The 27,221-nt window shown below is 42.1% G+C and overlaps 1 protein-coding gene across 6 annotated transcripts in view; it reads left to right on the top strand.

Moving 5' to 3' along the window:
* Positions 1–13,013: 13,013 nt before the first annotated feature.
* LOC308065241 (patatin-like phospholipase domain-containing protein 2) overlaps positions 13,014–27,221 on the top strand; it is a 35,196-nt gene continuing 20,988 nt past the window's right edge. For 2 of the 6 annotated variants that reach the window (XM_080390975.1, XM_080390974.1), the window contains exon 1: positions 13,016–27,220. In XM_080390975.1, the coding sequence (XP_080247101.1) occupies positions 26,950–27,220 (271 nt within the window). In that variant the 5' untranslated portion in view covers positions 13,016–26,949. Of the gene's footprint in view, position 27,221 lies in introns of all 6 variants that reach the window. The other 4 variants (XM_080390972.1, XM_080390973.1, XM_080390970.1 and 1 more) reach the window with 4 other exon arrangements.

Here is a 27,221-nt window from a genome sequence, read left to right as displayed (position 1 = left end):
AGGCAAGATTGATGCAAATCATGATTTCTTTGATGTGATCCTGATGAATACAGTCACGATCAAGGGTCTGTATTTCTCTCAAAGGTGTTCATACCTTGTACTTGAAAGAAACAGTTGCTCAGTGTCCCAGGCTTCAGAAAACCACTCAGCATTAAATTCAGCAGCAATGTCAATCACTCAGTGTACCAACTCTGAAGCAGGTCCTTACCATATGATATTTTCCACAAAATTATAGTGCTTCTAATACTATACCCTACAGCATTTCAGATTCAGAATACTTGGATCATGAGTACCTGTAAATCTCATGTGTCATCTTTATTCTTAGCACTATACTTCCCAGCAGGCCATGTAGGGAGACACTTTCAGACAAGATGAGCTTGCCTTACCACCAGCCTAAGTGGTATAAGGAAATGCGTGATCGCTTTGGTGATGCATCATATACATCCTGCATGAAATGAGAGCAGGAAACACAAAAAGGCACATAACCAAAAATAATCAGCAAGGCTTGGTATCGCTTCAAGGGAAAAATGCAAGAGGTGCACCAGTATTTTCGGTGAGTCAAAGCAAAGATCACATGAGAGGAAGATGAGCAGTAAATAAGTCAGCATGGCAGATTAATAGTTTTGCTTTCCTGAAAGGTCAGAATTGCAGTTTTGTAAACCCCCACCACACTGTGTGATGATAATTACGCTAAATAAGACAGTAGGGGATACCTTGCATAACTTAACTAGCCACACTGTAAGTATTTCTGCACTGGGTTGTAGATTGCTTTAGGTATCTGTGCATTTCTTTTTCTATCTCTGTTCCATCCTCCCACAATTTTGAATTTGTGGCTTTCTTTAACAGCAACTTTTATTCAAAAAAAAAGGCTAAGTTTTAATTTGGAATAATTTTTGTAGCATAACTGTTAATGGCTGGGACTGAGCCATAAAGATGGAAAATTTCTAACTTAATCTGCCCTAGGTTTCATTGGAAATGTTCACAATGCGGCCTTGTAGGCACAATGCTGGCCTGGGACGTAGGGTACCTGGATCCCATTGCAAACTTGCCACTTCTACAGGTGAAGTTGGGTGAGTTACTTTGCCACCCTTCACTTCAGTCACCTGTCATTTTAAAGGAAGACAGAGACAGTTGATCATAGTTGTGTTCATGGGAGAAAGTAAAATTCAATATTGATATATAACAATACTATCAATTATGCCTATTAATTATTAGTTTTATGTTCATTATTTGTGTCATTATTAATTTTGAACAGTTAAGACATAACTTCAATGATCACTGAGATTAGAGCACTGATCATTTAAAGGCAGTAATCAATGTGGCTTTCACTGTATTCTTATCGGAACTATTTGTTAGTGTTCAATGAGTTAGGAGAGCCAGATATCTGAGTGACCTTTGGATATGCTGGTTTCATTATCTCTGTATAATAAAGGTTGTGCAGCTATCTCATATAAAACTGGTTTATTTCTGAGGGACCTGATTTGAACATTTCAGTGATCCAGCACCACAAAACCAAATTAGTTTTGCAGGAGATTTTGTGATTGTTATGGTTGCAACACCATAGAAACGGAAGCCTGATAGGTGATGAACTGGATGTGGCTGGTTTAGTGCTCTGGAATGAGAGTTATTTTCCCTTCTAGATGACTCTGAATTTATCTATCTCAAAGCAAGCTGCTGTAGAAATGGCACAGATACAGTTGTCCCTGATAAGAATCAGTGAGAAAAATTTTAATTTGTATTGGGCTTCTAAAAGTATATCAGTATTTTTTATTCTAAACAAGCACATAGAAGTATAAGGATGGATTCTCTTCAAGTCATGGGCCACACAAGACTTAATGAATTTGTGAGTGGACTTTAAATTGCGTGCTTTTGTATCAATTTTCTGCTGTTTGAACAGCTGCAGAATGTCACGTCCAGCTAATTGGGAGCATGTGTACATGAAAAGACAACTCTGAGCTGAGTCTGCAGAAGTCACTTTGTAGTGTATGTAGCCAGGTTTGTGTAGTGGTGCAGGACGGCTTCACCCTTTCCAGACAGCAGCTTCTGTGTGTGGTTGAGCAGCTGTGTGTGAGTTTAAAGGCTTGGGATAGTATTGGACTAGGGACTCTGTGCTGTGCTTTGCAGTGCCTACCCTTCAGGCACTTTTGTAAAACCACTCAGATACCTGATCAACATCTAGCAATTACAGCTTTATAAATCTGGCCTCCAGGACTGAAATTTAAAAAAAAAAAACAAAAACCAAAACATTAAACGAAATTAGCTACTATAGCTGTGCAGTCATTTTTACAATGAGGATGTATGTAGCAATAAAAGGTCATAGCAAAGAAAGCTGCTCAGCCAGGCTTCTGAGAAGTGTCTAGAGTTGCTTTAGTCATCAGCAGGTGTTGATCATGGTTCTAGACTACTTACCTCAGAAGATCGTAAATATGTCATCCTAGACAATCACCTGATTTCAGAAAGGTACTGAACAACAGTCTCTGCTACACATTTGTTGCATCTCATCAACACAGGAAACCAAATGGATACACTCAGCTGTGAAGCAGCTTTCTGCCTCATTTACTAATTAATTTCTGTGAGAGGAAAGGCCAGGAGGAAAGAATTACAGAGACTGAGAGGAAAGCATCAAAAAAAGAGAAATAAATCTCTGCCTGTTGAGGTGAGCAAGCTAGAATGTCAGAGAAGGCACAGGACAGTCACAGAAAGGCAGTGTAAATGTAGTCAGTCTAGGAGGAGCGGAAGCACTTAGCAGAGAGAGGTGGAAGGATCTGGATGGTGAAATGAATGTGCTGGGTTGTTTGCAAGAGTAGGTAATGGCTTAGTACTGAGCCTGCTGCAGGCAGCAGCATTAAAGATCCCAGAAACATAAAAGACAGAAATTGAGGGGGGTGGGAAATGGAAGACCACACAAGGGGCCTAAAAGAAGGTAAAAGCAGATTCGTATACTACTGTGACCCATACTAAACTACCTACATGTTTATTAAGACTTAAGATGCAGACACTGAAGAAATATGTTACTTGAATTACATCAGCATTACTTTTCACATACTTAAAATGATCATGTGCTATAATACTTTATTTCACTGATGTGTCAATAATAAAGGTGTTGAAATAGATAAACTTTGAGTGGGAAGTGGTAGTAGTAATGTCATTAGTGACACAACAGACATAATGTTCTGTATGTTCATGCCTCTGTGTCATGTACATATTAATGTATACATGTACACTTAACTAGTCATCTACTACTTCGGAACGGTTTTCAGTCAAGCTAACTGTGATGATCAAGAAAACAGTTGCTGTTGATTTCAGTCCTGGCAGTTCCTCTGTCAAGTTGTTCTACTTTATATTCTGTCTGCATGTGAGCACATACCCATGACAGCTGTCAAGGTTAGACTTGTTCTCAAAGGCATTCCCAGAGAATCCGGTATTGTGAGTTGTATCACCTGAGCCTCAAAGCATACGCCTCAGGAAGTGCAATGAGAAACACTTTATCTAGGACACTAAGCAACTGGCTCACGTGGTTCTCACAAACATGCCTGCTTCTTATTTTTAACTCCTGGGGCAATCCTGTGGTAAAGGACTACTTTTGTTCTATTTGAGACACTAAACAGTGAAAAAAATGTCTATCATGTAGACAGCCTGTTTGTAAGAACATACAAACATGCTCCTTCCTTCTCTTTGGTCAGCACTTTGGAGCAGGTGGTACCTAGTAAGTTGCCTGTGAACTTGAGCTACAACAGTAGTGCCATCCAATATTGTCCTCAGCTGAACATGTCTCACATTCTCAAGACAAAGTAGGTAGCACCATACATGATTTATCATACAACTAGAGTAGTTCTTTTCAGTATTCAGAGGAAGCTTTGGATTTTTTGTTGTCTGAGTCTGAAATTTGTCTCCTGAATTGTTTCCTAGTCACTTGTTTGGTTCCTAGGCGTGTGGTGGAGAAAAAGGAATTTTCAGGGACGACTTCCTCTTCTGTAATTGTAGGCAGTCCAGGCAGTCCTAGCAGCCTCTATAGGGTGAGTATTGTGGACACTTACCAATTACTGCTGCTGGAGCTGCTCTGAGAAAAAGTGGCTGCTAGATTCTAGCAGAACACTCAGCAGTGGGAAAGCGTAGTGGCTCGAAAGAACTTGAGAAGGCAGAAGGAATTGTGGTGACAGATGCCTTGAGGAGGATAGCTACTCAAAGCATCAAAATGTCATTTCTACAGCTCACAGTGCAGAGAGTACAAGTTGCAGGTGTGGACCATGATCTTGCTGCTTGGTGAACACAGGGCAAAGTAAATTCCCCCCACAATTATTCCAGACACTGGTGCAGTAGCAGGCATATACTGGTGAAAGGGAATGAGATATTTTCTCATACAAGTGTTTGAATGACATTTCTTATTATGCAAATGGAATGCAGACAGAATAGCTGTCAGCACTTTAGAAATTATAGCCTAGACTTTCCCCATGTTTTGCTAAGGCTTCTTGTGTGAGTGGTGGCAGCCACTGTAGTATTCTTCAGGACGTGTCTTCTTTTTGATCCTGCCTGTTTCTTCTTGTGCAAAGTGCACTCCCTGAAGGCTTGTGTGGCACAGGAAGGAAGAAGCCAGGCTCTTCCTCTATTCCTACAACAAAATGTCTGTTCAGCAGGGAGCAGGAAGAGATGTGAGCAATACCTACAGCATTGCCTGCATGGATGGTGTAAGGCATAGGGAGACCAAGCCTCAGGTACCCAGGAGTGGCTATACAAAACTGACGGAACCTTCCCTGTGTGTAAGACTCCATGAGTGGTTCTGTCAGAACAGCAATATTGATTCATAGTGGCCTAATTGTGCCCAGGTGTCTGTAACAGATTAACAAACCACATTAATACTGTGCATTACTATATGCCAGGCTCCAAGGTCGCTCTGCCTTGAAGTTGTGAAGTGATATACAAGTGGAAGAGCAGGCTCTTTTAGTGACAGTATATTCTGAAATGAAGCAGTACACCTTTCAGCTGCCAAATCCACGTGTTGACTATTGCATCCATCAATCAGGATTGTTCCATCCTGATTCTAACATTTAAAGCTAACAATATGGTTCTTCAGACAGTCCCAAGGACTATGGTACAGTGTCTGCTGTCATGTGGCCATCATGATGATTCTGGATGTATCATCAGCTGCATCGTGAAAGCTCCTATGAATAGTTCAGCTGTAAGATGTCTTCTGCAAGTGGCTGCAGTCATGTCCTGTGGGTGGACCTGTAGTGAGGACAGAGGTCACAATCTTTCAAGAGTATGTCATATGTTCAGGTGTAATATGACTTATCTTAACCAGACTCATTAATTAGGCTGGCAAATAGCTCTATATGTTTTTCTTACACTGTATATTACACCTTCAGTAGCAAGCCTACCTGTTTCCTAACACAATTTGGAGCCTTTGGAATATAGTAACCTGCTATTATTCCTAATTACCTTTATTATCATAGTTTAGGTACTGAGTGCTAAGAAAGCATAGGTGCTGGGTTAAAAAAAAAACAAAACAAACCAACAAAACCATAAGACTGCAATTTAAATGCTTGATCTTGACTCTTTTCTTACTAGTTTCTATGGGACTGATCATATGAATTAGAGATGTAGGCTTAGTCTCTAAAAAGAGAAACAGTGCAAGTCAGATGTACTCCAGGAGAGAGAGCATTGTTCTGAAGTTTAAACATGTGGATGGGAAATAAAGTCTTACTTTCTTATCCCATTTTTGCTCTAATTTACTTGACAATCCCCACTCAAGTTCTTAAACCTCCTCTTCCTGTACTTACAAAATGTAGCAAATGTCTTTGTCTTAGTGTCTTAGGGTCTTTATGATGGATTTACTAAAGCTTCTTTCCTTATAGCAGCCTCTTCTGAGCTAAACGTGTTTACACATGTCCAGTGCTCTGTGCTTCCCATCATAAACCCCAACTCCCAATACTTCAGACTTGTTCAACCTTCAGTTACACAGCAGAGCCACAATGACTTTGCAAGACTCTTACAACTTATTTATCTTACTTGTCTTCTCCTGCAAGCTTAGTGACTCTGCCACTAGGACATGTATGTGTGACCACCTAGTGAGATGAACGGTACAATTCCACTCAGGGAACACCTGATGCCCACACATTTAGTATAGTTTGTGTAAGGTGAGAAGTGGTCATCAGAGTAACAGGAGAAATTAAGACACAGGGGAGCTGCTTTGATGACTTAGGAAAACTGAGAAAAACCCTACTTCTGGTTGAGAGGCAGCTGCAATGAGCACATAGTTAAAATCTTTGGTGAGAATGATTTGGAGGAAATTAAGTTTGTTTGTGTCAAGCACTGACGGAGAGGACAATTGCTAGGGACAGTGGCTGTTAAAAAGAAGTTATTGCCCAATGAGATCTGCAGTGACAGGCCTGGGAGTTTCTGACCTAGTACTGCAGGCTGTCCTGGTTGTGTTCAGTACCTCGCGTGGCTCGTGCAGGAAGCCGCTCCAGGAGCAGAAGGCAAGGTGTCTGAGCCGGCCTGTGTTCGGTTGCCATCTGAACCGACTACATTAAGCCTCACAAATAACTCCCACTGTCTCACAGATGGGCCTTTCTTGTGTTTGCATTGAAGGACCTTGAATAAGGGCCTGGGCAAACAAAGATGAAAAACACATTTGTGAGAAAGCTTAAAATCCCCATCATCTGTCTCCTTGGACTGCAGCCTAGTCACTGGGTTATATATTGGCTAAGAATGAAGGCCCCTGCCCGCTTCCTGCGTATGCTGCAGACCAGAAGAGTTTTGGGGCCAGGAGGAGGGAAAACATCAGAAGTACGTCCCAGGAGTCTTTGGCTTCTTTCCCCTGGTACTGGGCAAACAGAGCACTGGGGGCATTGGCTGGCTTAGTGAAATGGTTGTGATCAGGCTGGAATTTACTACGCAGTTCTAGGGCCCTACAGGTAATGCTTTTTTATTTAATTTGTATTATTTTTTCATTCTCCTATTCTTAAAAATTATGGTAGAGAGTTCCTCAAACAGACTGTCTTGAATTGCACTGAATAGTCATAATAAATATACCTCAGGCCATAACTGAAGATGTTCTGCACATAATTGAGGATGATCTATTTAGCAAAGTGTTAAATAGCAGAGAGAAATCAGGATAGATTGAGCTGTCACTGAATCTTTGCCACTCCTTTGAAACAGGTAGTAAAGGAGACTTCTTTGGATGCGTGTGAGAAATCAACATGAAGTAAGACAGAAGCCAGTCCTAAAGGAGCTACGTGCAGGTGAACGTGAAAGGCTTTCTACTGTTCTTAGTACAAACAAAAGCCTCCTGGTCAATTTAACTCCAAGCCAGTGGCAGGAGGAGTAGTTTCATCATAGAGGTGATTTTGAGAGAGGTTCACTCCAACTGCAAAAGCAACTCCAAGGGTCTTACACACTTAGGAATGTGTCAAAACCAGAGAAATAGGATAATATGAAAAAAGCTTGTCAATCCTCATTCAAGCTAGCATGCTATGGAGAAATTTGTTCTGTAATTCTCTAAATACCAAGCCAGTGTGCCTTAACTTCTTATATCATAGCTGTGATGTTCACATTGCTAATAGGTAGTGAGATGCAACTGGCACTGATGCGCCAAGCATCACGTTTTACAAGTTATGTTTGATTTTTGGAACAGTCATGAGGGGAAGGAAATGCACAGGGGCACTCACTAAACATTTAACAGTAAAATTGTTCAAGTCCTTACTTATTCTCTTGCTCACCTATATTTTTCCAAAGTACACCTGGGGGGGGGGGGGGCGGGGGGGGAGGTGGGGTTTTTTTGTTTGTTTGGTTGGGTTTTTTTCTGAGAAGCTCAAGCTGAAGGTATTATTCTGGATTGCTACTGTATGTAAGGCGATTGTAACAAGGTTGTAACAAAGGATGCAAAGGCTTCAGCTGTGGGGGTACAATTGGGCAGGAAACACTCTTTGAGAAGGTCTGCTCTGCCTTTCACATATAGACCCAAATCCGTTATCGAGCTTCAGCTTCTTATTCATAATGGAGGGCCATATGTTCAAAAAACATTAATGTTTCCTAAACTATTTAGATATATACATTGAGAATTGCATTGAAACTGTAGGTAGCCTGTAGAGGTTCTCCAAAGCACCACTATACATTTGCTACAGGCTGTGCTGAACAAGTAGCATTATTCTTGTCAAATTTCATTTTCAAATGGAGCACTATCTTTGACCAGAATCACTGTTTACTCATTCCTGATGTGACCTGCACCTGAAGAAAAAGCCATTGTTTCCAAGTCATGGGGAGCTGCCGTGTTTTGGATGGGTGTTCCTGCTCCCCCAGCCAGAGTCCCACAGTAGCAACGTACACTCATTGGCTGAGCACTCCTTGGTCTGCTTTACTACTAGGTCATCCAGGCTAGCTCAGTCACTCTGGCATTTCTTTAGCAAATTAAACCAAAATGCATGGCTCTGCATTGAAGCAAATAATGTGTGCTCCCATTGCTTTTACCAGTTTTGCTGTGGGAGCAGTGTTGTCTAGAAAGGGGTAGCAGGGAGATGAACAAGACACAACTGCTCCATAGATTTACACTGTGAACTTGTGGCCAAGCTAACGTTTTCAAACTAAATGACACATCCTTGGTCTTCAGTGATTCCATTGCTTTGGGTTTGCACTGCAATAGTCATTACCAGAGTCAGAATTGCTTTGTTTCAAAATGAATACTTTTTTCAAAATGAATACTTTTTTTTGGCAAAAATTAATAAGGAATTATTCACTACTCGTATTTAATCTGGCAATATTTCCAGTACTAGAGAATACAGTTAATAGCAGTATAACTCCAGGCAGTTAAAAAAAAGATGTACATTTTCCTACACCGTAATTTCAGACAATGCAATTTGCATTCAAAGACTGAAACTGCAGTGACTGATGGAACTTCAGATGCTTCTTTCTTTTTCAAGGGGGTGGCTTCCAACTGAGGGCTACAGCTGTGACTACCAGATGTCATCCTTCAACACTAGGGACATGTTTAGCATAAACTGCATTGCTTTTCATCTCTCTTCTGTCACAGGGATGAAGCAGTCTTGGATTAAAATATGGATTTAAATGGATTTTGTTTTAAAAATGACATCTCATGACCTAAGTAAATAATACATACAAGGAGAAAGCAAATAAACAGAAGAAAGTATGGCACTTTAGCTGTAATGGGGAGCCTGTTTTTCTTCCCAGTTCTAGGTACTGCATGACCTAACCTTTGTAACTCTTATTTAAACCATCCTTTAATTATACTGTTGCATTTGCAAAAGCCAGGCACATGTTGAATGATGCTGTCAGAATTTAGCAAGAAATGCAGCCTGCCAAACTTTGAAAATCTGACCTGAGAGTGTTCCTTCTTGCACAACAAGCTAAATCCATTTCTAGTTCTCTTGCACCTGGCTTTTCTCTCACTTGATTTATATCAGCATTACATTCCATGCAGTACATGCAAATGAAACTGGAAAAAAATAATAAAAAAGGAAAATTTGTCTTAATAGGTCTGGCTTTGGTATTGAGAAACCGGAAGCCCCATTGCCTGTGTATACGCATTCCAGCTACTGAGACTATAATCTGTGTTGGGAATAGGACTGCATTAATTTGTGCTAGACCTGCCTTCTAGATTACTGCTGTTGGCATTACAAAGGAAAAGCTGTAGGATTAAGCAAAACAATAGTTACTGGACTACTCGTCACATATTTACTTGTAAATATGTAACACCATTCACTTTTTGCTCTATGACAATTTGTATCAGCTAAATACTTGCGCACTATCTTTTTCAACCTGTAAATGTCTAGTGATACACTGCCCATTAGATCTTAACAAATCTTAGTTTTAAATGCAAAACCTCAACCAAAAAAGGTTTGTTTGTATATATGATCCCTTGTGGCTTGCAGGAAGTGGGTGAGCAGTTAGGTCTTAGATCTGCTTTTTGTTCCTTCTCTGGAAAGGAAGGCAAAAATGTTAGAATAAGAAAATAGGAGTTACATTTTCTACACATGATGTTACACTAATAATAATGAACACAGAAATAACATTCTGTGGTCCTTTGAATCTGCTGTTATATAGAGGAAATCAAACTATTGAAATACAGAAAATGGACTATAAGTCAAAAAAACATTCAGAGATTTTTAACTGGATCTTATGAGCTGCAGCAAGCATTTATTTTATTACTATGTAGATTGTACTTGCAGATTCATATATGCTTGAGATATATGCTTCAAAGAACTTAGGAAAATGACAGTACTGCAATGAGCATTCTCTGCTCTATAATCTTTTCTGATAATTTTAAGAGTTGTTTCAAGAATTAAAGGTCATTGTGTACAGTCTTTCTCTATATTGTACTCTTTTCTAATTGTGAAATGAACATTTGACAAGCTTGGTTGCTTTGACATGCTTTGCAGTGTTGCTGAGGTTCTAACTTATTTTGTCATTCTAGGAAACTACAAATTAATCAAGCTTAGTTGACATCAGGAATGTTATTAAACAAAAGATAAAATCTTTAAATAGAATTAGGACTATCTCTTAAACTCAATTAAAGCATCTATTTTGTATGCATTAAACCTAACCATTCCTGTTGTGAAGTGATGACAGCACAAAACCCTGATCCCACAAAAAGCTTAGCCTGTTAAAGAACAGCTTCAGAGTTCAGTTCCACCATACTGTCTCTCGATCTCTTACGTCCCCATCTCTTTCTTTTCCTCAAACTCAGCTGTTTGTTCTTGCTTATTTGCTTCTGTGCCAGGTTCTGAGTTATTTTGACTGCTTCTGTGACTGCTCATTCACCTTGCAAAATAGACCATGATGAAAGAAGATAAGCTGCAGTCTTCTGTAAGTTCAGGGTTTTATTGGGAGGAGGAAATAAAAGGTGTGAGGGTGTTGGCAGTAAGTGCTTAATTGAGAATGATTTTCTATTAGGGAATCAGGCTTCTGGTTGGCAGAATATCAGTAAATGAAATACAGAATTTATACAGAATAAGATTTTTCTTGACAAGAAAACCAGAAATATATATGTATACCAGAAATATATATATATATTGGGAGCAATGCAATATAGAACCATTCCCTATTGGTGCTTCAGGGCACTGTTTCTTTGACCTAGAATCTGCACTACTGACGGGTCACAGTACTTGAAAGAGAACAGAGAAATCTTGACAGAAATGGAAACAATCTCACGTCCATTCCATTATGGGAAAATAAAAAGATTTCGTCATCTAATATTTAACTGTCAGTACATGGTGACCAGGATGGCAATACTGAAAAAAGTTCCTTGGGTTTATTTGAAAAACATTTAAGTGGTCATTCAGTTATCTCTTGTACTTTTTAAAGGTCATGTGGGGATCTGAGGAATTACTCAGCTGCAACTGGAAGATCACAATGAGATGTGGGGACACCTTTCTTTTTTCCACATTTTTTCCGGATGTTTCTTAGGCAGCTGAAGTGGAAGTATGCACACTTTCTTCAGAGCTGGGCAACCTCAGTCAGGAGACTTGGCAGATTTTGAGGACATCTTTGGTCTGGTTTGATTTCTCAGGAAGGGGCAAGGAATAATGGAGTTTAAGCAGAAGACTGGGACTGAAGTTCTGGATTCACTAAAGCTAGCAATAGTTAATAAGGAAGGGAATGGATGCATCTCCTCAGTAGGGGATATCACAGCCAGCTCACAAGATTGGGAGCTGTAGGCGTGTTTTATCTGTGTTGGTTGCATTTTGAATGGCTTTTTGAGGTCTTAGGCTGAAAGCTGACTGAGGTCTCTACAGCTCAGAATAAGGTGCTTGTGCGCAGTTTGGGATATGTATGGAGCAAGCTCTTTACAATAGGCCTTCATATGACATTGGACCTTTTGTACTTATGTATACATCAGTGAGCAATTAACAGCTGCACAGCCAAGAGCTTCTAGCTGGATCTTCCCAACACTATGAGGGACATTCCCCCACATGCTCTTTCCGTTGGACATTGGATTTGTATGTCAGTTATATGCAATTGTATTTTACAAAGAGATTGGTAACTTTAGACTTGTCTAAAGACCTTTTCAAACTAGCTACACACCTACCCCACCAGTTTGGAAACTGATCAGGGAAGAATTATAGAATTATAACTGATCTCAGTTGACCCATCAGGGTGACCTATATGAAAATATTTTTAGCTGTAGACTCAATAAGCCTCTTAACACCTCTTTAAGAAGGTATCCATGAAAAGTTTCTTATTTTGGATTTTTAATTTTTTATGGGGCAGACAGCCCTTGGAGTGTTGATGTCAAGGGCTGGCTTTCACAGCTTACCCAGCTATTCACGGCTATTGCTAATAGATGTTTTCTATGAAGAGAACAGATTTCTTGCTCCTGACAGCATGAGAAAGTCCCACGTTTATCAATTTTTCCACTTTGAAAAGCCTTTTGGGCAGATTAACGGGCACAGAGCTGCAGCGTGTGCTGGAGGAAGGCTGGAGTGCTGCCTGGTATTACGGCAGCAGAGCAAGGAGTCTGCCCACAAAGGAAAAGGGCAAGGAGGAGGGGCATTCAAGGACAGGCAGGAGTGCAAGTGCTGTCCTAATGCCAGGAAGATGGTAGTCCTGGTAAGATGAACTCAGCTGCTGTCACCTTCTCTTCTAGCAGTTATTGTAATGAGTCACCAAAGAGAGCAGCTGATAGCTCCTGAGCAGGTGCTACAGCTTGTACAGCTACCTAGGGTCATGAGGAGTCACGCTGCTTGGTTGGCTTCCTGAGACTAGAGGGCAGAGCCAACTGTCTACAAAACAGTGCTTCCAAGACTGATCTCTTTGCCTTTCTCTCTGATCTTCACTCTGTCCCTTGGCTAGCTTTGTCTAGCTAGACATGCCCCTAGGCCAGCTTCCTTGCTCCCTTGCACCAATATGCCTTAAGCCTCTGAATCTGAGCATGCAGCTGTCAAGTACCTCTTTAAAAAATAACCTCTCATAATGTCTGGATAGCAGATAGAAGCAGGGAATTTTTACTTCAGTTGTTCCCTATTATAATTTTAATTGTGTTACTAAACATACCTCAGCCTCAGGAACTATTTGCTGTGAAATGAAGCCATTAAATGTAGACCCTTGGGATATGAAAAACTTGCTGTAGGCTGCAGTGTGATCTCCTGTATGTTTAGTCTATAGCAAAGGCCAAAATCGAATAAACAGCCCAGCATACATGGACTGAGACTGCCACCATTGTGGCAGCTAATCATGACTGAATCATATTTCCAGAGACTTCACCCTGCTCTTTGGGGCCAGGATTTCCACAGCCCCACACAGAACAGCATTCTCTCGGTACTCATAAAAAGGCCAAAAAGTGTAAGCAGACACCAAAGTTAGAAAGTGTGTCTATAAGCATCTATGTGTCTATGTAGTTAAACCATTTATGCTAATAGTTTGTGATAGAGTAACACCTCAGTTTATAAACCTATTATGCAGGGAAAGACCTAAAATTGTGTTCCAGTGCTTATGCTGTTAGTTGTTCGATAGATACCAGTATTAGTTTTTGTGGTACGATGAAGGCAGACAAAGCCACAGGGAAGTCTTCTCTGAGTAGAGAGATATCAAAATATGTTCCTTAATTTATGCCAGAAGAAGCTTACCCTGATGATACACTGAAAGTTCCTGTGCATAAGGGATGATTACCTGGCTGAACTTTGAAATACCCCCATGAAATTATGCCAAGCTTCTAGTTTTGCTTGGCAAATTTAATGCAAGATAAAGATTAAAGCTATCAAGTGTGTTGTCTTTTCGTTTCCGAACATGCAGAACTTATGCTTATGTTGATCTTGGCAACAAATGAGATTACAAGAGGTCACCTAAAGATAAGATTGCTTATCCCAACTACCTGTGCTCTTTCTTCCTTCTAGTCCCTCAGCTAATCTTCGCTTATACTGCTTCATGCCTGTGGTGAGGGGGGAAAAAAGCAATGGTGTTGCTTCTGAGCTAGTCTAGAATTATCTTCCCCCTTCCGTGGAGCATCCAGAAATGATGAAATGCTTTTGCTGTGGTAGGAAAAAACCCTATTGTGTTCAGAGAAAACAAACCTACCAACCCAAAAAAGAGCTTGCTACCGCAGAGTGAACACTCTGGCACGTGTTGCAGTTCATATGAGCTTCCTGTGACCTTGCCGTATTTCCTGGGAATAATCAGTATTAGCTTCATCTCTTGTTCAGTGCAACACATATTATCCCCTTTTAGAGGTGGCAAAGACGGGATTGATCTACTAGCTATCAGAGCTGCAGTGTCTAACTCCAAACATCATCTTTTGCTGAAATGAGAAGCACAGTTCTGCTACATGTAACGGGTTTGGGACTGTGCCTTGTCTAGGTGTGTGTGCACTGAGGGCTGAGTGGGAAATCGGTGGGCAGCAGTGCTCCCTGGAAGAAGGGTGGAGAGAAATAGGGGATTTTGTTATTCAGAACTTGACTCCAGTGCGATTAAACTTTATTCTTTGCTTTTGAAATTGTTTGCATTAACCAAAGTCAGCATCTAGATAGGGAAAAGACAGTCATTATATTTACTGCTATTTTTGCAGTAATATATTTCATTCCACATGACAAGTCAGGGCCAGATCTATCACTGTGGGTAAAGTTGAAGTTAAAGAGTTTCTCTGAATGTACCAGCTGGGAGTTAAGATCAGAGTCTGGTTGTTTCACAACATCACTGACATATCACTCCACAGCCAAATTCCCTACAGCAAGCCAACGTTCAGCAGCTGGGAGAAAGAAGGCGGGGAGTGGTGAGTACGTGTGGTGTGACACGGTGGCCCAGATTAATAAATTAGAATGGATTAGGGAAGGGAAAGGGAGAAAAGGATTTTGTGCCTTCCTAGTACATGGATGAGAACTTAAGGCATGAGAATTTGACAATTACTGTTTTGTACACAACTTAAGATGGTTAAAAATGTAAACAGTGTGGTCCACTGCAGCATTTCTCAGAAGGCATGCATGCAAACATCAGAAGTGCATCAGAGGGCATCTATACATGCCTGGGGACTATATACATGGAGCAGACTGGGGGAGAAGGGGAGGTGGACAAAGACAAAAACCCCCACATTTTCATCACTCTTATCACAGCAGAGACAGAAACTGCAAAAGACTAGACTTCTGATAGAATCGAGGGCAGATAGGGCAGCAGCCTGGCTTCCATGGCATGCTTTTTTTTGGAAATGGCAGAGGGAGGTGAAGGTCAGTCTATTCCTGTGCCAGAGGCGGCTGACTGACCCACTAACCAGCTTGGCTGGCACTGTGCTGTGCCCTCTCCCTCGCACACCCGAAGGAGGGAAGCGGGGGATTCCCACAAGTCACAAGATGAGATGATTACAAATGTGCCTTGGCACCCACAGCCTCGCTGCACTGACCCCCATCTTAAGGTGAAGTTACGCTACAGACAGAACCAGTCTACTAGCTGGCTTCTGCCGAGAAGTAAAAGACTGCCTCTGGTGCTTATTTAGCTGCTCCTTCCTAAGCCAGTTCAGCTTTCTAACCCAACAAACTATTCACTTCTGTCTTTCTGAATTTAGCTAATTGAATTGGCTAAGCCTAGGATCAGAGAAGTGGCAGGAAAAGGAAAGCAAGGCAGGGAACATACAAACATGGAAGCAAGAGGAGGAAAGAACAGAGAAATCATGGCCAGGACAAGGGGCAAAGGGATGAAATATGGAAGTATCAGGAAGTGAAGAGTCCTTGGTCTTGCAGTAGAGCAGAGCTGGGAAGATGTCAGTACCCCCGGTCCAAAGAAACACCTATGATAAGCTGCATAGTTTAATATTTTAGAATAAGAAATCTTACAAGTAAGGATAAAACAGTGAGGAAGGTCCCAGAGCACAGGGTGTCCCTCTGCCTGAGGGGTTTGAGCAAATCTGACTGAGAAAATGGACAAAGTAATTATTACAAAAAAAAAAGGAACCAAAAAGTGATACGCAACCACCCATACGTCCTAGAAATACATTCACACATTTCTACTGTGAAAACAATGGGCATCTGTAGATGCAACCAGCTATTACTAGAGTGAGGAAAGGACAGCTGGCTTAACGTGAACTTTCCTAGAGGAAGAAAGCTGTAAAATCATGAAAAATGGAGCACAAAACAGCTATAAGAGGATGTATTGATTCTGTTCTCATTTTTCAGCTTCTCTTTTGCTGACACAAGAATAGGATTTATCACATCTGACTATCAGATCAAGAGGAAAAACATACTAGGGCAAGGTTCATATCAAACTAGCAAATATGTAAATGAAGATCAGATGCTGCAGTCAAAAATATTCAGCAGAGCATCAGCACAGTGTATGAACTGACTGCTTGTTTGGGAAATCTGCTTCAGTCTTCAAGAATTTAGTTAAAAATCTTTGTATGAAGGTATTTCTCTAATGACAAATTCTGAACATATATGCTTATCAAAGTATAATCTGTATTAGAAAATGCATATTGCTATGGGCTGTTCATGTAACACTAGACAATGAGCCCTGTAGCGTGAATTTGACTGAACTAATTGACTTAGAAGTAGAAAAACAGCAAACGTACGATGAAAATGTGCATGGATTTTTTCCTTGAGAAACGTCAACAAAATTTGGTAGTAGTCGGCACTGACCTATAAAAATAACTCTAATATGAACTCACTCTGTATACAACATCAGATTCCTGGATGAGTTCACATGAGTTAGATTCAGAATGATTCAGTTATAACAGGGACATGAGATGCTTGTGTTTTATCAGTTAAATCTTGAGGTGGGCTGCATTTTAGTCAACTCTTATCACCACAGTGTTTTAAATGAGGCCTTCAGTCTCTTCCCATGGAGGCCAATAGAAGTTTCTCAAATGATGCTAACATTGCTTATAAATTGTCTTTAGGTGAAGAAGAAACTCTAGTTACATTTTCATTATAAACATTAATAGCGTACGGGGGCTGGGGGGGGGGCAAATCTATCTTTCATTTGTCATCTTATGTGCTCTCAGATACCTCATTAATTTGTTATGCTGAGTTACTTGTAAGATTGTTGCACAATAGTGAGAGAAGTGCTAAATCCTGACAAATGCTTGCTTTGTAGAGAGATGATTGTTTAACTGTTCCTTCACCATCACATCCTACACTGTTGTACGAAACCCAAGCCTTTATTCTCCAAAGCTTTATACCCATGTTTAAAGGATGTACTCCAGGGTCTCTAGTCAAAGGGAAATACTTTCTCTGACCTCACTTATCACTCTAAGATTGGAGTGTGAGTTTGTGTACTATGAGAAATTCTTTTTCATACAACTGTTTCCAAATTGATAAGGAGTTGCACTGGTCTGAGCATACTAATCATTGACTGGGGACATTGGGCAACTTCTTACCATTGTACATGTAGAAGACAATTAATGTGACTACACAGATGTGCTCAATTTCTGCTTTTACTGTCTGCCCCTACCTTTGTTCCTCCTCTTTGCTGTTTTCTTTAATCGAAGATGAAGCTAGAGCCCCCTTCTCTGGACATGTTTTAGCAGAACAGAATGGCAGCAGTCCCCATCCTCTCATTCATCACCCAGGGTAGCACGTTTGCTCAGGATCACAGCTCCGTCCTCACATCAAACGATACCACAACTACACACAACTTCTCCTTCAGTTATCCCTGCTCCACAACTGAAGTTCAGGCAGCCATACCACACAGGTGGCATGTCTCCTTTCACTTAATCCCTGCTGCCGTATTTTGTGGGTATAGAATAACAGTTTGTCTTCCCAGTACAAATTTTATACTATTTTTCTCACTGGAAAGCATCACTGAAGTAAGGGTGACCACTCAAAGTAAAAGTGTTATTTGAGCATAGCAGTTCACTGATTTCTAAAACTAAACACAAATTCACCAGCAGATTTGAAATGTGAATACATTGATTTGCAGCAATTGAAGGTGTGTGCATGTCATGTATTTTTAAATCCTAATACCAAAGGGATAGGGAGTTGTTGATTTATAATGGCATTTAAACAACTGGTGACATTGGAAGTCTACAGTAATATTCTTGCTGATTGTGAACTGCTGTAAGATTCCTGGTTAAGCTGGGAGCATAACAAACAGGTTCTCATTGTCTGCTGTATAGATTATTTGCCTACTAAACAAGTAGATTGTATCTAGTGCCTTTTAGATTAAATTGAAAAGGTAATTACACCAACAAAAGGAATTAGGTTTGTTACATTCACCATTTCATCAGCTCTCTTGAAACCCTTGATCCCCTAGGATAAAATTTACACCCTAGAGTTAAGGCTGTGCCTAAACTTCCTGTGCACACTTGGGAAGAATGGTGAATTCTTCAAAATGGGATTCCCAACAGCCAGAGCCTTGCACAGTTAGCTGCCTAAAATAACTGTCAGGAGGATGATGAGGATGGATGTTTACTCTAAGCCAATGAGAGATGCATAGTTTAGATGCCTTCTTCACTGACCTTAAATAACATCCTTCGTGTATAAACAAAAAGAAAAAGCGCTCTTTTCCTGTTAAAGCAGAGATGTAGGACAAAGGGCTTTCCCCAAGTTGTCCCCTTAATTCAGTGATTAAAACAGAGGCCCAAGCTGAGGAAGGTCACTTATGACAACTCCTGTAACACAGGTGGTTGGCCCATAGATGGAAGTGTAGCCAGGTTTGATGGTTTCAGCCACTCCAGCTATGTTCTGGAATAGCTGCTCCAAACTTCCAGCTCTAAAACCAGAGTCCCCAGAGAGCTTTTGGGAAATGGCAGACTCTCTGAGTTGTCTCTTATTTCCTCTTCATTTTTAGGAAGCCTAGAGACTACAGAATGAATTTAGTGTGACTGGCTATGATAGGCACTGGCCGATTGTCCAACATCTTCACAACACAGGGATAACTTTCATTAAGTTCCTCAGATCTCCAATAGTTGATTTGAACAGAAAGGTCCCTAAACACTGTGCAGCATACAGTATCTATCACCCCTGTCTAGGCTGTCTCCCCTCCCACCCCCGGTGTCTCTGCTGCCCTCACCCTCTCTTACATGTCAGTGAATGCCTTTTCCCAGGTCACCTGGCTTACCTGAGAAACAAGGAAGCTTGTCCATGGTGAGGCTGCAGGTGGGTAGCTGTTCAGCTGAAGGATGGTTTAAGTTGAGAAACACCTTAAGAAAAAGTTATTTCCTGGCAGCATAGTCCCTCCAGCTGATTCACTGTGCACGGATGCTTGTATGAGCACAGCCAAGGGTGGCAGAGGGTTGGTAGTGACTGCTCATGTTGGTATTGCTGCCAAAAAGCTGACTAACAATTTTTGCTGTGCAAGACAAACTGTGTGAACTCCTTTGGACAACCTTCTGTGGCACTTGTGAAGTCCCTGCTCCTTTTGTGCTGGCCTTACGTGGTTCTGTCATCCAGCCTGTGGGCTTGGTTTAGCAAGGTGCAGCTGATTGGTATAATTTTCTTCCCTTCTCCAACTGGAAGGAAAAAATCCAAGAATTTCAAATCCCTGGTGTTTAAAGACTCAAGGGAACCAAGACTAATGTAACAAAGGCATTTATTTATGCAAAGTGCATATGTTTATTTCCCACACACACACGCTGCTGACAGCATCTTCACCTACGTTCAGCTCCGTAATCTTCTCTCCAGAATTTCTTACCGCATTTTCAAATGTTAAGAAGGGGCTAATGCATGCTAAGCAGCTTACTGGTTACTATTTACACAAGCAATTATTTCATTTTATTACAAATGTTAGTTCCACACTGTTCTCATGAGTTTCTACCTCTCAGGGGTGCTGAATGAAGGACCAACTGTTTCTGTGTCCACAGTTTCTCTGCAGAATAGGAACCTCTGTAAGCAGTGAATGAAAATAACCTTCATGTGTATTTCCTGACTGATGGATCATTGTGCTGCAGGATGAGATTCAAAATGCGTCATAACTCTTGGGAAATATTATGTCAGAGAAATTGTTCCTTATATACATATCTATCTCTAGATTAATCCCCTAAATGTTACAGGTATTAGAGTTGAGAATTCAAATATCTAGTCCTCAGAGCAATAACAGGTTTAAAGTCTTTTCTTAGGTCAAGACCAAGGAGGAGGCTTTGCTGAGAATCTATCTCAGCAGCTGTGATAAGGTGCTATGTATTAGGACTTCAAATGACAAGATATTAGGTCTTTAAGATGCAACATTATTTGCTATCTAACAGTTACCAGATACAGTAATATCCATAATTGTAATAAAACCCAATAATATAGTTAATGTAGAAATGACAGCTTAAGGGAGAAAACAGTGGCTCCATTACAAACAGAAAAAAGAACTTGTTCTCTGCAAGACAAGCAGAAAAATCTAACTCCAGTGACTATCTGAATTTCCCCCACAGTTTGTTAGCCATACTCTTCTTTTCTTAGTTTTCTGTCTTAAAGAATAACAAATCCTTCAAAAGTAACTAATAAAAAAAAGCTAAGGTTGCAAGTTAGCAATGGGCATGGTCATTGCTGTATCTCATTTTCTAGGATATATAAAGTTGTATGGGATCTTTTGCAATAAACTGTTGCCACATACATATGAGGCCACAATGTTATGAAACAAAAATAATGTGAAAATATATTTTTTAAAAAAAGACCATGTTCATGTGAAATAGTATTGGGCTATTTTTTCTGTGCAATAGTTTTGAAATTATGAAGAGTAAAGGCAACGGTTGTGATATCAGACCTGAGAAGCAAATTGTAACTCTCGGGATTTATCTGTTTAACTTGGAGAATGAAAAACACAGATCACGCCAAGGAATTCAAGATACAAAAATTCATTGTTTCTCCTACCAGAACCAGTTACACTTGTTTCCAGCTACCCTCCAATATGAAAAACATGCTAACTGCTGGAGGATTTTTCCTGTTTTTAGAAATAAATTGACAAAGCAAGGCTCTGGTCACAGAATTCAGTCACTGTTTTCATTCCTTTACCACGAGGTGGATAGCTCTTGATTGGTGGTGAGTGGATTACACGCACTGTGGAGTAACTAGACCCTTGCCAGCAGCACAGTGATGCTGAGTGCATGATGCACAGCATGTAGCCTTTGCACTGTGCTGTTCTCTACCTGCTGTCATTTAAAACACGTTATGTTCTTGAGAGAGACCCGTTTACAAACAAGTTGGTCAAGGATAGGTGCCTTTTCTACATCACTTCCCTCCCACATCACTTGGAGTAAGTGAGGGTTGGCAGCAGAATTAGCACTTCAACAGACAGAATTTTTAGTACATGGGATGCATCTAAACCAGAGACCCTCCCATATATTTTGAGATTCAGCAATAGTTACAATACCAGCCAAAGGAACCAGAGAAAGTACTTTGGATATAGCTTCCAAAATGAAATCTCCAGTTTTCTAAGAGCATACAGGTTGAAACGGGGCCTGTGAAGACTTTTTTCAAAAGCTAGCCTACTACTCCCATGCCTCAGCCATATCACAAAGAAAATAGGTGTCTACCTCTACAGGATGACTTAGTGTTGGATCCTAGCCAAAGGTATGTGAAATGGATGGTTGATTTTTTTTTTTCTTTTCTTTTCCTTTAAAAAAGATTATGGCAGAATCCTACAGAAAACTCTAGAGGTTGCTTTAACTATCTGATTTTAGGTTTTTGTATTGCTTCTTTCATACAGATCTTCATTGTTGATTTCCCCTTGCCCAAATGAGAGCCTGCTAGTCCACAGTCACAACTAAAACTCAGAGAACAGGCCTCTTATCTTAGTTCAAAGAAATCATTAGGATTAGGCTGTGAAGCTTGGAAGCCGCACTACAACTGATCAAACTGTCAGCATCTACAGTATTATGTATACAAGCAAACTTTTGAGATCATACTCTTAAATTTCTACACCTTTACTATGCTCTACCATAATCACTCAGGAACATAATCACCAGACTATTCACCCAAACCCCATAATGTTGCTCAGACTCTGGTAGATCAAGCCCAAGGGAAAAGGCCGTAAGTAGCTTTCACTGAAATGACCTACTTTCCGTCTCTTGCCAAAGAAACCTGAGCAGTTAACTTGAGACCTTTGCAAACTTAATAGGCTGTGATATGACATGCAAAGAGGAACAAGGCCCCACAGAGTGCCTGTGTTTTTGCTGGTTGATGTCACTGTTTTAAACAGAACGGGAAGCCAATAATGGAACAAGAATGATGCCTGTGCCAAGTATAGTTTCTCTGTGAATGTTAGTATTGAGTGTAGTGAAGGCATTTCAGCTGATGCTGCAAACAGATTAAATACTTATTTTGGCCAGGAAAACTTAAATATCCTGTCCTTGTCACTGCTCCCCAGCGTACAGCCCTGTGGCAGAAGTCGGTGAAGAGAGCAGTGCAAGTGTGCATGTGGGGCATTGGCATTGGGAATGTAATGGGATTCCTTGTCCAGGTTATGATCGGTATTTGTCCTCGGCTTACCTCCCTCTGTAACTCAACACTTCTCCGTTCCTGCCCTGTGGCTGGTTCCTCATGCATTTTAAACAGTAAAGGCTGTTTAACAGTCTTCTGGCCACCAATTCAGTAGGATTTCCCTTATGATCTGCCCAAGTAGGATGATCATACAGAATGATGATACAAAATGAGTAAAATCAATCTCTGGTATCGATTATAATTTCTGTGGAAAAACTGGCATTGGTCAGGGGAACATAACCAGGAGTTGCCTGAATAACAAAGACAGCATAGCTCCTACTCTTTCTCCCCTGCATGCGTTGAAACAAGAGTTAAACTCACAGCATCCCATATAAGACATCTCAAAAGGAGTGTAAGTGGTCCCTTGATTTTGGTCTTTGGATACTTTTAGGGAGAGGAGAACAAGGCTTTCTATCATGAGACAAGGTTGCATTATTGCATCTGAACTACACCAACAAAATGCTTTGTGTTTCTTCAGAAGATTTTCACAATAGAGCATTCCCAGAAAGGTATTAGGCAGAGAGGATGTCTTGATGTTTTTAGATTAGGTAAATTATCACTTGATAAGGCCAGAATAATGTCACAGACACACATGATAGACTGTGCTAGCAAGTTAAGACAATTTTCCTGGGCTCCAGAAAGTCTAGTAGGTACTTTGTCATCCTTCTGGAGAAGTGCTAGGCTATTGACTTGGCTTAGCGCTCAGTAAATTAGGCTTCTCCTCTGACTTTGAAACTGGCCTTGCTGAGTGACCCTGGACCAACTTCACTACTGTATCCTTCCACCTCCTCCATGAAAATGGCTGTCGTGATACATCAATCTTTTCTAAAATTCATTATGAAAAGTGAGAGACCAATGATTATTAATGAATCCCTGAAAGGCAAAAAGATCACAGAAAACATTCGCTGTTTCCAGTCAGGGCTTAGCAATCGTCTCTTGGCGTTCATATCCTTCGCCTTCTGATCACAGAAATTCTTATCAGATTTTCAAGGCTGGCCAGGATCTCAGACCCAATGACTTATCACTAGTGCAGTAGTGCTCTTGCTACCTCCTGTTGGTGCTCTGTCGTATGTGGTTCCTTTTCCTATAAATTCTATGCCTCCAGCTATTCTAGTACTTAAATGGTTCCTTTCTTCAAAGGAGTTAAAGGCGCTTTACGAGTGTACTATCAATTTCTCTCTTTTATAATAGATTTGATTTAATTTGTATCTTAGGAAGTTGGCATGCCTATATTATGATTAACATGGTAGCTAGACGGAAAGGATTAAGGGAGAAGCTTTCAGTGGTTAAATGATGGACACATGGCATGCCTGTTGAATTTATGTACCAGATATTGGGTAGGATTGTACCCCCATCAAACTATATTTGATTTTCATCACATTGCCTTTCAGGTCTGTCTGTATTTTCCTGGAGTTATGGGGAAATTATTTTGGACTGGAATCAGTAAAGAATTTGGGATATGCCTGCAACACAGATTGCAGCATAGTATGTGTCGCGATACTTGAGATAAATGGGACAATCTTCAAACTGCGTATTGTACAACTGCAGTAGGGTTAGTTGGTAGTGCTTGTGATGAGGTTGCATCAGCTTTCTCAGAGGTCCCAGATTTTAGAGCTAGCTCCAGGATCTTCATCCTAAACAGCTATGTGCAGGGCAGTAAAAACTGCAGTTGGAAATAAACGAATAAACTGAAAAATGTGAGGGGAAAAAAACCCCACACCTAAAAAAACTGAAAGAAAAAGAAGGGATTAGAACAGGTTTTGGGAGGAAGGACAATTATCTTTATAGGCCTGGAGATAAAAGGGAGATGAGATAGCCAGTTACTAGCCAAAGGTTCAGCGTGTCAAACTAATCTACCTTTCTGATGAGACAGCTGCTTTTCCTGGGAAGGGAAGTGGGATCCATCCTGTCTGTATGTACCTCAGCTGATTTTTGTTTTGTTTCCAGCACGAGAAGCTGTTTGCTAAGATGGGGATGATGTAGTGAAGAAATTGCAAGGTCTGTTAGGGAGCAACCCAAGGCGTAAAAACAGGTACTGAAAACAAAAGGGGTATGCAGGAAGGAGGATCCAGCATTGGGAACAGACTTGGTGTTGTGTACTGGGGAATTGCCATACATTAAAAAAAAAAAATAAAATCATCTAAGCTGAGATGGGGGAAGACCTGGATTTATCAGCTGATCATTATATGATTATAAGTAATCAGAACCAGTAATTCAGCTTCCCTAGCAAAGACTGTGTAAGGCTCTAGTGAAACCTGTCTGAAGGACTGGTTACAGCACTGGTTGGGGAATGTTTGTAGCACCTTTCTCATGAGAGGGAAGCTAGAGGAGCTCAGCTCCCTGAGAATCACAGAATGATGGCTGGCAGGGAATAAGGCTTATCACTCCAAACACTGATATAGGAGATACTAATGGAAAAGGACAAAGTGCAAGAGCAGGTGGTTATTAACTGGCTGTGTGTAATTTTACAGTAGAAGTAAGACTCCTCCTAACTATTAGAGAAACGAGGTTCAGGAACCGCCTTCTAGTGACTATTCAGGGATAAAAAATATTTTTAGATGGAGTTGATCTCTACTGGCAAAATTGAGATTAGCCCTGAAAAAACCTAATGATGGGATAATGCTCTGCAAATCCCCTGCTCCCCTGCCATTTAATTGGCTCCCCCTGTCAAATTTCTGTAGATGTTCAGAAATGCCCCTCTCTGAACACCTTAGTGTCTCTCTTCCAACAATACGGATTAAGAAATGGTACTCTCCTGCTCTGAGTAAATAGCATAAGAACACACATGGAGAGAATACGAAATACAGCAGAGGTGGCTGGCCTTTTCCTTTAGAAAAGAATGGAAAAAGGTAGGGGTCACCGTCACCTTTTTAATGAAACAGGACTCTTCTAGGAAGTGTAGGATATGGTTTCAGCTCCCTCCTTCCCTGTGAACTGAAGTGGATTCAGTCTCACACCTTCCTCTTCCCTAAATGAAGGGAAGTGTCTGAATGACAGGCAGGATTGGGATTAGGACACTCTCTGTTCTGCTCATTGAAATGGTAAAATGATGAATGGACGAAGATGCATGGCCCAATAAGACAGGTGGCTAGAGAGCTAAGTTAGAGGTGGGAAAACTGGAAGCATGGCCCAGTGCTTGTGGTGCTCACTTAAAGATAGAATTTAGAGTTTCCCATCATGCTGTTTTGTCTGAGGCTTGCTCACAATGTCCGCTGTAGAACTATCTAGTGATTGCTCAGTATTGCTTCAAGAGAGCTTGAATCCTGCTCTCTCTTCCCGTGCTTTCTGTAAATAAAAAAATTGCACAACACAACCTCTGTATTTGGAAAGTATGAGCTCCTCTTGGACTCTTAAGATGTTTTTAAATCCCAATATTAGGATACGATGGTGAGCACAGGTAGCTAAAGAGCTTTTATGCAGCCCGGAGTGAGGCAATTAAATCCTAGAACATTTCAGACATGTTGTCCTCAGTTTGTTTTCACAGCTCAGCTGGGGGGAGGAGCTCCCCGCTGGGCCAGGTAATTGTGAATTCCCTTCTGAGCCATGAAGTCTCTATCAGCATTACAGCCGTAGCCTAATAGAAACTTGGGGATTTGTGGTGATGGAGAGGAGTAGTGTATGAATAACAGTTCCTATTTCAACCTTTCAGGTTTTCTAAAGCTCTTCAGGTGCTTAAAAACTGAGACCCCCAAAAGTCTGCCTGGTTTCGATGGATCAGACAGCTGGGAACGACTGAGACTGTTTGTGGACGCTGTTCTAGACTGCAGATGATATTTTGCCATTTTGCTTGAAATTCTCTCTGTAAAGTGTTGGTAGAACATGAACGCACAGAATTGTGTAAGTTTTCTGAATATCTCAAATCACGAAAAGCAGATTATTCTCTAATCTTCCCTTTGTAAGCCATGTATTATCATAATGAATTGTCTTAAAAGTTTTATTACAGGATTGCTAAATAGTGCTGGCTCTTACAGCGGGTCAGGAAATACAAGTGACAGCACGGGCTGGCACAGTCTGTTCCTGTGAGCCTCGGATAACCGGGGTGATTGCCGCGGTGACTGCCGACCCCCCGCTGCCCGCCCGGGCCCGCGCCGTGGCTGTGCCGGACCCCGCCGCCCCTCCGCGGCTGTAAGCGGCAGCAGAGCGCGGCGCTGCCTGCCTCCCCCACCGGACGGCGGCAGGGCGCGCCCGGCCGCACCGCAGCCTCTCCTGCCCCAGCCGGGCCCCGCTTCGCGCCGTTACGGCCCCATGTGCGGGGCGCGCCCCGCGGGGCCCGGGCGGGCAGCCGCAGCCAGCCGGCAGTCGGGCCTGGCGGGCGGCCCGGGCACTCGGACCACGCCACGCCCCGGCCGCGGCCCCGGCCGCGGCCCCGGCCCTGGCCCCTCCCTCTGGCGGGGGGAGCGAGCGGAGGCGGGGCGGCGTCTGCATGTGTGCCCGGGTTGGCTGGGGCGCCGGGGGCCACCGGAGGGGAGCGCGGGATTGGCTGCTGCGCCGGCCGGTGGCGCCGGGCGCGGCCGCCATCTAAAGCCGCGGGACGGCCCTGCCGCCGGCGCCCCAGTCGCTCGGCAGCGGCGGCAGGAGCAGCGCTGTGCCCGGCGGCCCGCCCGCCGCGGCCGGGACCATGCTGGACCGCGAGGGCGGCTGGAGCGTCTCGTTTGCCGGCTGCGGCTTCCTGGGCGTCTACCACATCGGCGCCGCCACCTGCCTGCAGGAGCGCGCCCCCCATGTCATCCGCGACGCCCGGCACATCTACGGCGCCTCAGCCGGGGCGCTGGCCGGCGCCGTGCTGGTGGGAGGCGGCTCTCTGGGTCAGCGGGGGGTCCGGCGGCTCTCTGCGTCAGCCCGGCGGCAGCGGGGGGTCCGGCGGGGAGCGGGCCTGCGGGAAGGGGCAGG

The sequence above is a fragment of the Falco punctatus genome, assembly GCF_963210335.1.
Source record: "Falco punctatus genome assembly, chromosome: 6".
In the NCBI taxonomy this organism is placed as follows: Eukaryota; Metazoa; Chordata; class Aves; order Falconiformes; family Falconidae; genus Falco; species Falco punctatus.
Note: the sequence above shows the minus strand (reverse complement) of the source record. Positions and strands in the feature narration are given on the sequence as shown.